Source organism: Brassica oleracea, chromosome C3 (genome assembly GCF_000695525.1).
Source record: "Brassica oleracea var. oleracea cultivar TO1000 chromosome C3, BOL, whole genome shotgun sequence".
Lineage (NCBI taxonomy): Eukaryota > Viridiplantae > Streptophyta > Magnoliopsida > Brassicales > Brassicaceae > Brassica > Brassica oleracea.
The window spans coordinates 31,374,328-31,387,053 of record NC_027750.1 but is presented as its reverse complement, the minus strand read 5'-3'; the positions used below and the strand labels follow the sequence as shown (position 1 = coordinate 31,387,053).

Sequence of the window (12,726 nt, the reverse complement as noted above, 5' to 3'; positions counted from 1 at the left end):
AAAATATACATAATTTATATATATAGATTAATCTTCCAAACTTAAACTATTATATTATATATGAATAATGTTTTTAAATAAAAATATTTTCTGATTTTAAAAAAATAAAAACAACAAATGGTTATTTTCAAATAATGGATGTAATTTACATTATACTATCATTTAACAAGTATTAGATATGTTTTGATATATCATTATTTTATATTTCCAGAAAAAAATAAATTGTTAAACATCAATATCATCTAGGTTAAGTATACTAACATCACAAATTCAAACATCACAAAAAATATTTACATAAACATTATAATACAATAATTTAATCAAAAAATACAATTCAAAAAAACAATATTCAAAAGAATAGTTATATACTTAATATTTGAAAATCAGAGATATTTTTGCTAAAATTGTACTTACCAGGCCAAGAAGATCGACCATCTTTTTACGGATCGATCGATTGTTGAGCATGTGGTCGATCCGAAAATACTCTGCAGTTTAATTAAATATCTAAAACATTTATTCCAACACTCAACATATAGTTTTGCTAAATATGATAACTAGATAGCCAACAAAATTACAAAAAATATTTAAATAGTAAAAAATATGTTAATTTAACGTGTTAAAATTTAAAAATAAATTTTAATTATGACATGCATCTTAACATTTATATAAATATATATCATAACCTAAATATAAATAATTTAACAATTTAAATTAGAAAAAAATAAAAATCCCGGGCGTAGCCCGGGTTAATCCCTAGTTATAATAAAAAGGAAAATAGAAGCTACGCTGCATCAGTCCCTCCGGGTGAGAAAAGATTCGCCCACGAAGGCGAATCTGGCTCGCCAAATGCTTGCAAAATGATTGTGTCTTTTGATGGTGGTAATACTGCAAAGCCAGCTTATTTCGAAAAACTTTTGAACCACGGGCATCATCCAGTAAAATTTGTACAATCTCGAAAAATAACGACTGAGCTGACAGCAACTGTGGAAGAAGCTTCTCAGAGCATCTTTATCCCATATACCCTATTAAGGGTTTCTTATTTTTTTTATTTTTTTTTAAGTTCTTTTTTTCTGTTTAAAAAATAAAAAATAAAAAGCGCACCAATCGCGGGCCGCCACGTGTCGGTGGGGCCGCGAACAATGCAAAAAAACACACAACAAACGTCTCTTATTATGCCCACTTAACATACGTTTTTTTCCGAAAACCGGGCCTCCCCCTTTAGAAACGCTAAAAAAGACGCGATAAAGATGCTCTCACAAATCTTGTCTATAAGACTACACTTCACTTTGCATATAATGTGTGACTTGGTACCCTTCTTTCTCTTTACCCGTTGGAAATAAAGGTGGGAGGATGACAGACAGCCCAATAATAACTTGCTTGATTCACAAACAACGTCACTCCAAATACCGAACGTGAATGTATAGTTGAAACTCAAATCTGGAACACACACTACTCTTGTTCTTCTCGTACGAACTCCATAGCTCAACCCAATTGATATTTTCAGAAATGACAATCCCTTCGTGAAGAGAAGAAAACTAAACATAGAAGTTGTTGGAACCCAAGGTGGCCACAAAACCTTACACCACTCCTTGACAGTGAAGACAATGACCACACAAGAGCAAGAGTGACGCGCCAAACGCCGTTCAAAAGCAATAGAACAAAGAAAAGTGTGAACTCCTTTATGCTCCCTATGGGACAACGTCAGTAAAATGCCCACATACGAAACAGCACCACATAAGATTCTGCTATTAAAAGAACTTCCATAATGAAAAGGAGCAAGCATATGTTGGTGTAGTGCTACCGGGGCTGCCGGTACGTGCCCAAAACTGGAGTCATAGTCATAGCTTACAATCTTCAGACCACAACAAAGAAGAAAAACAGTCGGTCTTGCTTGTCAACTTATCCACTCACTAATATGTATCATCTCCTATATCTTTCATCTTCCCCCATTGTGGTTTTCTAACGACAACATCGCCTTTCATCATTACCCACTTCAGAAGATATAACCAAAGCAAGGATATATGCCAACGGACAGAGGAAGGACAGAACACTGACGTCGCTGTCGTCTCTATATGCCCCAAAGATAAAGAGCTTTTCGTTATAAGTGGTAAGGTTATGAACACTGTCAAAACCATGTCTAACAAGACCGCTGGTATCTTGTTCCTCACTAGTAATATCATCAGAAAAAGACTCTGGTGCACAGTTTTCTATCAGCTTCACATGTCCTAAAAGACGTATAAAATCTGAATCAAATGCCAGCGTAAATAACAAAGTAAGCTCACATATCTCTGAAGCAGTTGTAGAGTTTTCCAGTACGTGTAGCGTGTTGAACAAAATAGGTGCACCCAAAGTTTCATTTATAAGCTTCAGGAGGTGGACATCACTGTACTGCATACGCCCCATATGCAAGTGGTCTAAGTAAAGAAATATATCAAGTGGACAAATCCACTGGGTTCGCTCTCTTGTCGGAGAAGTTAAGAGTGAGAGAAAACCAAGAGTATCAAACGATACCTTAACCCTCCGAGCAATTCTCAAAACACACTTTATCTCTAGAATATTATGCCTTGACCGCTCAAACTTCTGAATAAGGCGTACAAACTGGTGTGCAAGAGAAAAAATTTCGAAGTGATCAAGTCATTGACTTCCTTCTTGAAGTGCCAACGTGCCTGTCTGGAACCAACTGAGTTTTCGTGTCGCTCACCTGAACATCTTCATTTGTTAGGCCATCTTGTTGAAGAAAGAGAAGAAAACAACCGCCGCGTCGATCACGATCTGGTGGCTCTACATCTTCATCGTAGAAGGAAAAGGTTAAATCACCATAACCTTGACAAGATGAATTTGTGCTCTTATCACGAACTTGTGGTACGCTTTTGACCCACTGGTGATGATTTGCAAAAACAATTTCGGCACAATTTTGAGCTGGAGATTTATTATTGACTAGCTGATTATGAGTTGCAAAGAAGTTACGAGGAATTGGATTTCTCATATCCTGACATGTCATTTCACCCAGCAAGCCAAATTCACCGATCACATGGACACGTTCTGTTGGTTCAAAATTGTTGTTAGAAACCTCTTGAGTTCCAATGATAATGTCTGATACCTCATCGAAGACATTGGAGGTTATATCTGCATCACCACAGTCATCAAATATATGATCGATATCATCATACACATCAAAGATTGGAGCTCCATGGATCTCTTTGAGAAGATCACAAGTTTCGTCAACTTCGTTATCAAAGAAGACATCATCCCTTTGAGGTAAAACATGTGGTCGTTTGAGTGCGTATAGAACAGGTTCTATGCAGTGTTGTAACTTGTCGCATAGATCTTGTTCAAAATTCATGAATATTTCTCGCAAGACAATAGCTTGCTCATCCCTTCGCTGTTGCAGATTCTTTCTGGGTGAAATCATAGTAGAACCGTTTTGTCTCTGATACCAACTGACTGAGAGATAGATCCTTGAACTGTCGATACTCTCGACTCGAACAAGAAGGTCTTTTGACCTAACCATACTCGTCAAGACAAAATAGGTTATAGTACTCCTCTAAGTGCTCCTCTAAGTGCTATAAAGCTCTGGTTGCAATTGCAAATATAATTCAATCATAAAGTGGTGTTTACAAAAGACCTAAGGTGTCTACATATACTACGCGACTAAAAGATGCTAATACCGTAAAGAGTTCTAATATCTAAAGTAATCATTATCTTTTAGAATTTATAATTATCCTTATGAAAACATAATTATAATAAAAAGGAAAATAGAAGCTACGCTGCATCACTTCTTCAACTGCGTCTCTCTTTTCTGGGTGCATATTTTCTAGAGACTTGGAAAAACCTTGTGAAAGAAATGTGTTGCCTGAGAAGTTTTTGCAGAAACATTGGTTGTAAACAGATCTATGACCTTGATCTCTTTCATCCGATCGGAACCCATTTTGAGAACCAAAATCACTTTTTCCTCCTCCGATTTGGAAAAAGAGACACTTAAATCAAAAATTGCATATAGAACACTAAGTATCCACCAAGTCCTCAAAATATAACCCAACCACAGTTCCCATATCCAACAATATGTATCCACACATCTGTGTCCTTACCTAACATTGCATCCACAACCAAAACCCCCACATGCGCTTGTGTGTCCACAGATACGTAGCCACACCCTAGTTTAGGTGTGTGGACAAGGGAGGTGTGGACAAGGGATGTGTGTATGTGCAGAGATCTAATAAGTAAAACTTGCACAAAATCGCACCTTACATGTTAAAGATTCACAGTCTGACCAGATTAGATGTCGGATGGAGGTAACAAAGTGATTAGGGCTTGGTATTGGATATCAGATGGAGGAGACGGAGAGATTTTTGTTTGGTCTTGGATGTGAGATAGAGGAGTCACAGAGATTGGGTTTGGGTGTTGGGAAAATAATGTTTCCGGAGAAAAGACGACGGTGTAGGAATAATAGGCCGGCCTCCGAAGAACACTACGTCTCCGAAGAACACCACTGTACTTTCGGAGAAGACGAGGTGCTTTGGTTCAAATGTAATTGTCCAACATGAGAGACGAATATAAAAGATTGTTTTTGGGATTAGGTTAAGAGAAACAGGATCCGGAGATTTTGAGTTATCGATGCAAAATATCAAAAGAATTAATGTTTTTATAATTCATTATATACTCAAACACGTTGATATCTAGTTCAAGGGCAAATTGGACAAAATGATTTGGGAAAGTGTCTTTCAAACCCTAAAGTGTTTTAACGGGTAATTGAAAATACAAAATGTGTCCTTGAAGGTAAATTTTTTAAGATTCAAAGCAGAGTTATAAAAAGAGCCTAAGTATATAGTACAACAATATCGTCTTAAACTCTATAGAGACCATTTTCAAAAAAAAAAACAAGACCCTCTATAATAACCTGAAATAATTTATGTTTTTTTAACAAAATATTATTATAAAATATAATATATACACACAATCTAATATGAATTTTTCAGCTTATTTTTTTCTGATTTTTTTTGTATCCATAATTAGGAGTCATAATCTATATTAAAAAAAAAACTAATAAAGCAAAGAACCTAGACAAAAAGCCATAGACTCTTGATTTGATTAAACAAGTAGTTGGAGACTCTTCATTTTTCTTCTCGACATAAGTTTAGACTAGTCTTTTTTCTTTGTGTTTACTAATTTTTGTAAAAATTATTGAAAAATTAAATATTTCTCTCCTTATTTATAATCACAAATTAATCATAGTTTCCTAAACATAATCAAATTAGAATATTAAATTCTGAATTTACATTGAATATTAAAACAAACACCGACAGCTATTTTGTACTTTCCAAAATATATAATTGATATAAATGTTAATTACTTCTTGACTTATTGCATTTTTGTTGGTTATGTAAAAAAAAAACAAAATTTGTAATATATGTTTATTAGTTAGTAAATACAAAAATTAAACTTAAATATAGTTATCTGATTTTTAAATTTATAACTATTACTAAAACAAAAAAGTTATGGACCCTCTAAAATTTTGGACCAGGTTTGGCCGCTCCATTTGCTAAAAACGGCCCTCTGTATGAACTAAAGTTTGAACACTTTGGCTGGTAATGAAATCGTTGCCAAGAGTATGTCATATTCTGTATGTATTAGATTGTTCATAAAACAAGGGAAGAGAAGGAGAAAGTCGATGAAAGGATGGTTCACAATATTATATCAAACTTAAATAGAATGAAAGAGAGAGTTTGCAAGTAAGCAACATACAAACGTAAGTTCGTAAATAAGATATGTTTGAATATTATACATCAACACAAAAGATAAAACGACTTATCACATCACACACAATCGGTAACATATCAGGTCAAGATTCTCACCTGCAAGCCAAAAAAACATAAAAGTTTAGATCAATGTATATAATATAATATAGTTGAGACTGTCTAACGTGACTTTCACAACTAACGCCAAAAAGGATACATAACCAATGAAATGGACATAAACACCAAAAAGATTTACCTGGTAGACTTTATTATTCTTATTCGCCGATACAATTGATAAACTGAACATCAGGAATGTGTTGGGCTCTGCAGTAGTGTTCCCCACCTGGTTCCAATTTCTTCGTCCACTCCTTGTTCATTCTTTGAATCTTCAGTTCCTTCAAGCAAGTTATATACTTCAACCCGTCAGGTAGCTCCTTCAACTTTTCACATTTCTCTATAGTCAAAGTACGAAGACATGGCACCGACCCTTCTTCTACTATCCACTCTTCCAGTTCTTCTTGTTTAGATATTTGTAGAGCACATAACCGAGGGAATCCAGATTCCGAGCACACCATTCTCCTCCCGACGAAGCAACTATCTGATAAATCAACCGACTCAAGATGAAGCAACTTTTCAAGAACCGGCATTGGATCCTCCTCCATCCTGCAATATTGCAGACATATGTGTGCAAGTAAAGGAGGGAATTGATCTTGCTCAAGAGACCTTGGCATATGCATCACCAGCGTTAAACTCTTTAGACGATTGCAGTCCCTAGTGAAATCTCCCCCGTTATAAACATGTGATTTGTCAGAAGCAACTAAAGTAAACTGCTCCAGCTTACTTAATCCACGAAGAGATGAAGATAGTGTTTCAGAAGTACACCCACCATTGAGATATACACGGAGAGTCCTGAGCCTAGTCATACATAGGAGGTCTGTCACACTGATGTTTTTCGTTGGGAAATACCACAACGTCTCCAGCTTTACTAGAGCAGCCAATTCCAACTTCGTTTTATCGTCCATAAAAGCTGGTAGCAAAAGGTACCTCAACTCTAGCATCTCTTTTAAAACATTTGGGACATGAACTACCTGATTGACGCACAAGTTCAAATAGAGCAGAAACTTTAGGTTCCCTAGGGAATGAGGTAGTTTAGATACGCAAGCCCCACGTAAACTCAAGAATCTCAAGTGGATGAGCTTCCCAATACTGGAAGGTAACTCCCCTCCTTTAAACTTGGCTCCATTCAGATCTAACATCCTGAGTAATGGTAAACTTCGGAATCCTCGAGATGACTGCTTCCACAAGTTTCCCTCAGCTCCAAAACACAAAATAGATCTAACCCTTTTATTTTTTTTACGTCCCAGCATATGAAGTGCACTGCCACCATGTACAACGAGTCTTCGAGATCTGCTAGGAATGTGAGCATTGATGGTAGTGGTGGAAGTATGTGAGTTGATGAAGTCAACAAAGTTCTCTTCTTTGGATTTTAATAAACATACTTCTCTCATGATGTCATGCATCTGACAGTAACCCGATCCCCAGCTCGAATAGCTATTTACAATAGTGACCATATTTCTCCTAACTAGGTCTTCAAGGTAGTCTTCTTTACTTTCTTGAATGGTCGCTCCATTCCAAACTGACTTTATTATTCCTTCTGCACCCCAGTTTGTGAATAATTCCTCAACGTCCATTTTGTAGTCTTTAGGGAAATGAGTCTCCCAACTCGAATTGCTTTTTACAACTATAACTATATTTCTCGTTACAAGCTCTTCGAGATAGTCTTCCCCACTTTCTCGAATGGTGGTATCTCCATCATGAAATGATTTTATTATTCCTGCTGCAGCCCAACAAAGGAACAATTTCTCCAAATCTATCTTGTAATCTTCGGGGAAATGAGCTAGGTAAAGGAAGCAATGCTTCAAATGCATTGGCAGATCTTCATAACTCAGACACAATACTCGGTAAACTGAACTGAGTTTTTTATCATCTAAACCAGATTCTCGTGCAACTTGGTCACATACTTTTTCCCATTCAGAAACCGTAGGTTTCTTAGCTAACAAGCCTCCTAGCACTTTAACGGCCAAAGGTAGTCCTCCACAATGTGTGAGCATCATTTTCTTACCCATGGCTTCTAGTTCTTCATCAACAACAAATTCTGCAAACCAGCACAAGGCAATATTTTTTAAAAAGATTTTTAGACTCAAAATAAATATGTTGCGTAACTAATATATGTATGATCAAATATGATTAGACGTATCAAATATAGTTTAGTGATTTAATCCATAGTTATTTGATATAAACATTTGGAAGGCATAAGAGAAATCACGATTTTTGGCCTTACGAAATCATCATATTCTTATGAAAACGTACCAGTTGCATCTTGTTTAGGGAATACTATGCTCTTACACAGCTGCCAACTTTCTTCGAGGGTAAGGGTTCTTGGTCTAAAGGGAAAACATGTTGGATCTGCGTGTGAACCCACACCTTCATTGCGAGAAGTAAGTATCACCTTAGAACCACCTGCCAAATACTTTTCATGTTAGCTAGGGAATAACATGCATTTCATAACCCACGGTGTGTTGTCATGCTATAATCTCTTTTATTACAGTAATTGATGAAACTGAAAAGGAGAGTAATGTATATGCAATCAGAATTTACCTCTTTTTAGGGGAAACGCCGCTTTGATTCTGTCCCAAGCTTCATCTTTCCATACATCATCGAGGACAATCAAATATCTTGACGTTTCCAATAATTGACAGAGTTTTCCTTGAAGAGTACCCTCATCCATCTGTTTAACGTCTCCATCATGTGGTCTAAGATCTTGCAATACCCTTTGCCAAATGTCCTTTTGAGTGAACTCTTGCGAAACATAGATCCATGCAAATCCTTTAAAATGACGTCGTACATCATCATGCTGAAAAACTTGTTTGGCTAGTGTTGTTTTTTACCAATACCACCCATTCCGGATATGGAAACCACTTGGATGTTATCATTATTATCCACCAAGTGACCAACCAGTGTTTTAACACTTTGTTCCACTCCCACAAGATTGTTTTCAGAACTTCCAGGAAATGTTTGTTGGGTCTCCCGTTGCAGCCTTTGTCTCTCGTGCGAAGACACTGAACAGTTACCATCGATGATCTGGTGTATTCCAAAATCACACATTCGGGCAATCAGCTTAGAGATTCTCTTATTTATGCCTTCAATATGTGTAGCAAATTTCCGGCGATTAAATAAGAAGCAAGAATGTCTTTTCACACACGTCATGATCCCTTTTTCTTCTCCACTACGTTCTTTCAAAAGATAGGAATCTTCTGTAGCTTCAGCATCCTCAATAACGTCCTTGACATCTTCCAAGAGGTTTCTCAATCTTTCACTCCCATATTTCTTGGCATCTGCATCTTCCAAAAATGATTGTAGCGCTCTCTTCTGACATATTAAATCAGCAACTTGCTCGTGAACTCCACGCAATCGCTTAGTTTCTCGATTCACGACGCCCAAGAGTTTCTGCACTCCGGACGACACAAATTCCTCAGCCATAACTATTCTCCTGTTCCACCGTTAACACATAAGCCAACAAAATAGTACAAACTTGTAGTGAGATCTAAATCTCTTTACAAGAAATGATTGTTTGCTCTACTGAGACATGAATATCTTTTATTCTTTCTTCAAACAAACTGGTAATAAGTTAATGATTAAATGATTCACATGCGTCAAATTCCTAAAAAAACAAGATTTTGTACAAATCCAAAGATTTTATATATTAATGCAAGATTCGACCATAACAGAGTACACAACCAAAGCAAGTTAAGCATAAGAAATAATAATGTAAACCGAAAAGAAAACGAATTACCTATCCTGAATCAGCTCACTCTCCTCTGGTGGTAGCGGCGTTCTTCGGAAGAAAGAGATGATCGAGAGGCAATGGGATAATAGACTCTTAACCAATCTTTTCAACGACATGGATCAACAGTGTGAAAATTAGAATTTCAAAAGTTTTGAGAATTTAACTGGCAATATTCTAAAAATATTTTTTTTTAAAGAAAACAGCGTACGGTCCAGAATCCATGCGCGAGTTTACCTTTTACAGTAATTATCTACCCCAAACTTTAAGTTACTCCAAATTCAACTGAAAAAACTCAAAACAGTTGCTCTCTTTACTGTCGAGACAACTAAAAAACAGACTAATATGTATTCTAGATTTTGCAAGGATAAATGTTAACCAAAAAAAGGAATCAATGCTCCTTCAAAGAGAAGAAGACAAAAAAAAAAAGCAAACCGACCTAGCCGACACGTTTCTCCGCAAAAGTATTTTCACCGCCAAAACATATGAACACTCTCAGACGAATTCTCTTTCTCCCTCAAATTCACGGGGATACCACGTCATCCTCTCCCGTAATATAGGCCAAACATAGGGGGTATAAAAGTTGTGTAATAACTAAAATTTATTACCAAAATTAAAAGAGACAATAGGTTAAATATACCCAATAGAAACTCAAATTAGCTAAATGTCCCACTAAAATCATAAGCCCAATTTGTCTACCATTTTAGTTCACAAGTGACGATTATACCCTTCTGAAAAACAGTAGAATCGCAGAAAATAAGGCGTTGTGTCAGATGGAGAGCATGTACTGTTTGCAGATGTGGATCATGTCATATGAGTAGGTACAATAAAAGATCTCATAGATAATACATCGATTTTATATTGGATGTAATGAAGATTGTTTATATATTATTAGACAAACAATTAAAATTTTATAATATAGTAATCACAGTAGTAAAAGAAGAAACGAAAACAGAGAGAGAAAGAAGGGAGAAGCTAGCGAGAGTTAAATAGGGACCGGCGATCGGACGGCGCGTGAGCGTCCGTGCCGTCGCCGGATCCCCTCTTTCCTTCACCATTCGATTTATCTTTACCTCTTCTCTACCGTTCTCTAATGATCGCCTTGTCCGACCCCTGATTCGGTTACCACTCTTCGTCGGTGGTTTCATCTTTTTGGAGTGAAGGCGCGATCTGAGGAGGAGCCGGTGAGAGCAGAGTGGTCTGCATGGTTCTGTTGTTTTCTTCCGGGCGATGGAAGCTAACCTAGTTCCATTGACGCCGGCCTTTCTCTAGGAGGTGGACGCTCCCTTAGCTCCGCCGACGCTGGTTCTAGTTCCCGGGAAGAGGAAGCTCTCTCAGTTCCGTCTTCGCCGGCCTTTGGCTTCGGAGGGTAGGAGCTCCTATAGCTCTACGCTGCTGACTTATGTTTTTCTTAGAGGTATCCTAAGTTTTTTTGCTTGTGTGGTTTCGTCTATGGTGTTTTGGGAGAGATCCCGTCGAGGACGGTGGAAGCTCTCCGGTGGTTTGGGTGTTTGTGATGTGCAACGTTTCATCCGAGGGTTTGTAGCGAAAGATTGAGGTAGAGATATCGCCTTTGCGATTGATTCTCTCAGAAATTAGAGCCCCATGGTTTCTTACGGATGATTGCGAAGGAGTTCAACGGAGATGTTTTGCTCCGATGTGGTCCGGTGACCGGTTGTACTGGTCAACGGAGATATCAAGAAGCGGCGTGGGTCGTCATGACTCTGTAACGTTTAGGGTTTCTCAAGTTTGGGCCGTTTGTCTTTGGCCCGTTTTGAGTAACAGGTTTGGCCCGGTATGATTGTGGCTTGTAAGAAATGTTGTTGGGCTTTGTCCGTTTTCTAATAAAACAATAGACGACAAAAAAAAAAAAGTAATCACAATCAATAACACTATTGCTTTGGAATTAAATATATATTATTATTTTTGGTTCAAACATTAACTTTAACTATCCAATATGAAATAAATTGGTAACAATAGAGAAATCATCTAATATAAATCATTTATCATTTTAGTAAAAAATTATATTTATTAAAAAAAATTATATATTACATATGTTAAGTTATATGTTAGCATGTTACTTGCATCGATAACGCCCAATAAAAAATGTTACCCTTGACAATATTGTGTTATTGTCAATAAATAAGGTTATCATAGTTTGTTAGCTGATATATAATTTGTTATCTAATACTTAATTTGTTAACTGATATATGATTGAACAAATATTTTATTAGTTAATATATTGTTCGGTAGATGCTCTCTTAGTCGATACTTTGATATAACAATGTATCAAACATGTAGTATATTGAATAGTAATACACAATGATACATTTCTTGGACATTTATCATCTTTGTATCAAAACATATAGTATATTGAATAGTAACACACAAAGATATTTAAAATTTCTTAAAATAAATCCCTAACTAATCATGGATTAATCTTCCATTAGTTGATTATTAATCTATTCGATAATATGCCCGAGTCAAACGCATCTGTTACGCTTAACGTAATATCAAACCCTCACAACACATGAAAGCGTAAACATAGCTGTATATGGGCATAGGTTTAAAAAACTATGCTTCATAATCATAATGTTTAAAGTTGTAACGACTATGTTGTGTTATTAACGACTAACCAACTATGTAACGTTGCTACATAGTTTGTTAGTCGTTAACAATATAATGACTAATTTTCGTGTTAGCAGGATACATCAAATGGTAACGGCCATTGATAATGTTAGCAGTTATTTAATTGTTCTCTGGAAAATGAAGTATTAGATCAGTATACTATATAAGTAAGCATTGATCTAATGGATCGATAAAATATAAGTTTGTGGTTAACAAAAATATTATTTAGTGTATGTTTTAGCATGTAAGTATAAACTTAACGACCAATCCTTAACATATATTTGTAGTGGATAGCTTGATAAACTAGAATAACTATATATATACTATGTTCTATATATTGTGGTGATAATCTATAAATTAGTGTATGTCTTAGCAGAATAGACATACATTTAACTGCCACATACAGTTGTTAAAGCACATATATGACTAAGAAGATTATTTTAGCGGAGGAGAACACATTTAGCAGGTAACATTCTAGTAAAAAATATGTGTAGTTGAAAAATAATTATATAGCTAAAA

General features: G+C 36.1%; 1 protein-coding gene across 1 annotated transcript; it reads right to left on the bottom strand.

Moving 5' to 3' along the window:
• Positions 1 to 5,676: 5,676 nt before the first annotated feature.
• LOC106329302 (putative inactive disease susceptibility protein LOV1) lies at positions 5,677 to 9,791 on the bottom strand. Its single transcript, XM_013767939.1, is given in 6 exon segments — positions 5,677 to 5,852; positions 5,992 to 7,890; positions 8,106 to 8,255; positions 8,394 to 8,679; positions 8,682 to 9,285; positions 9,589 to 9,791. Coding segments are annotated over 5 exon segments (3,030 nt in total). The 5' UTR covers positions 9,699 to 9,791; the 3' UTR covers positions 5,677 to 5,852; positions 5,992 to 6,010.
• Positions 9,792 to 12,726: the final 2,935 nt, after the last annotated feature.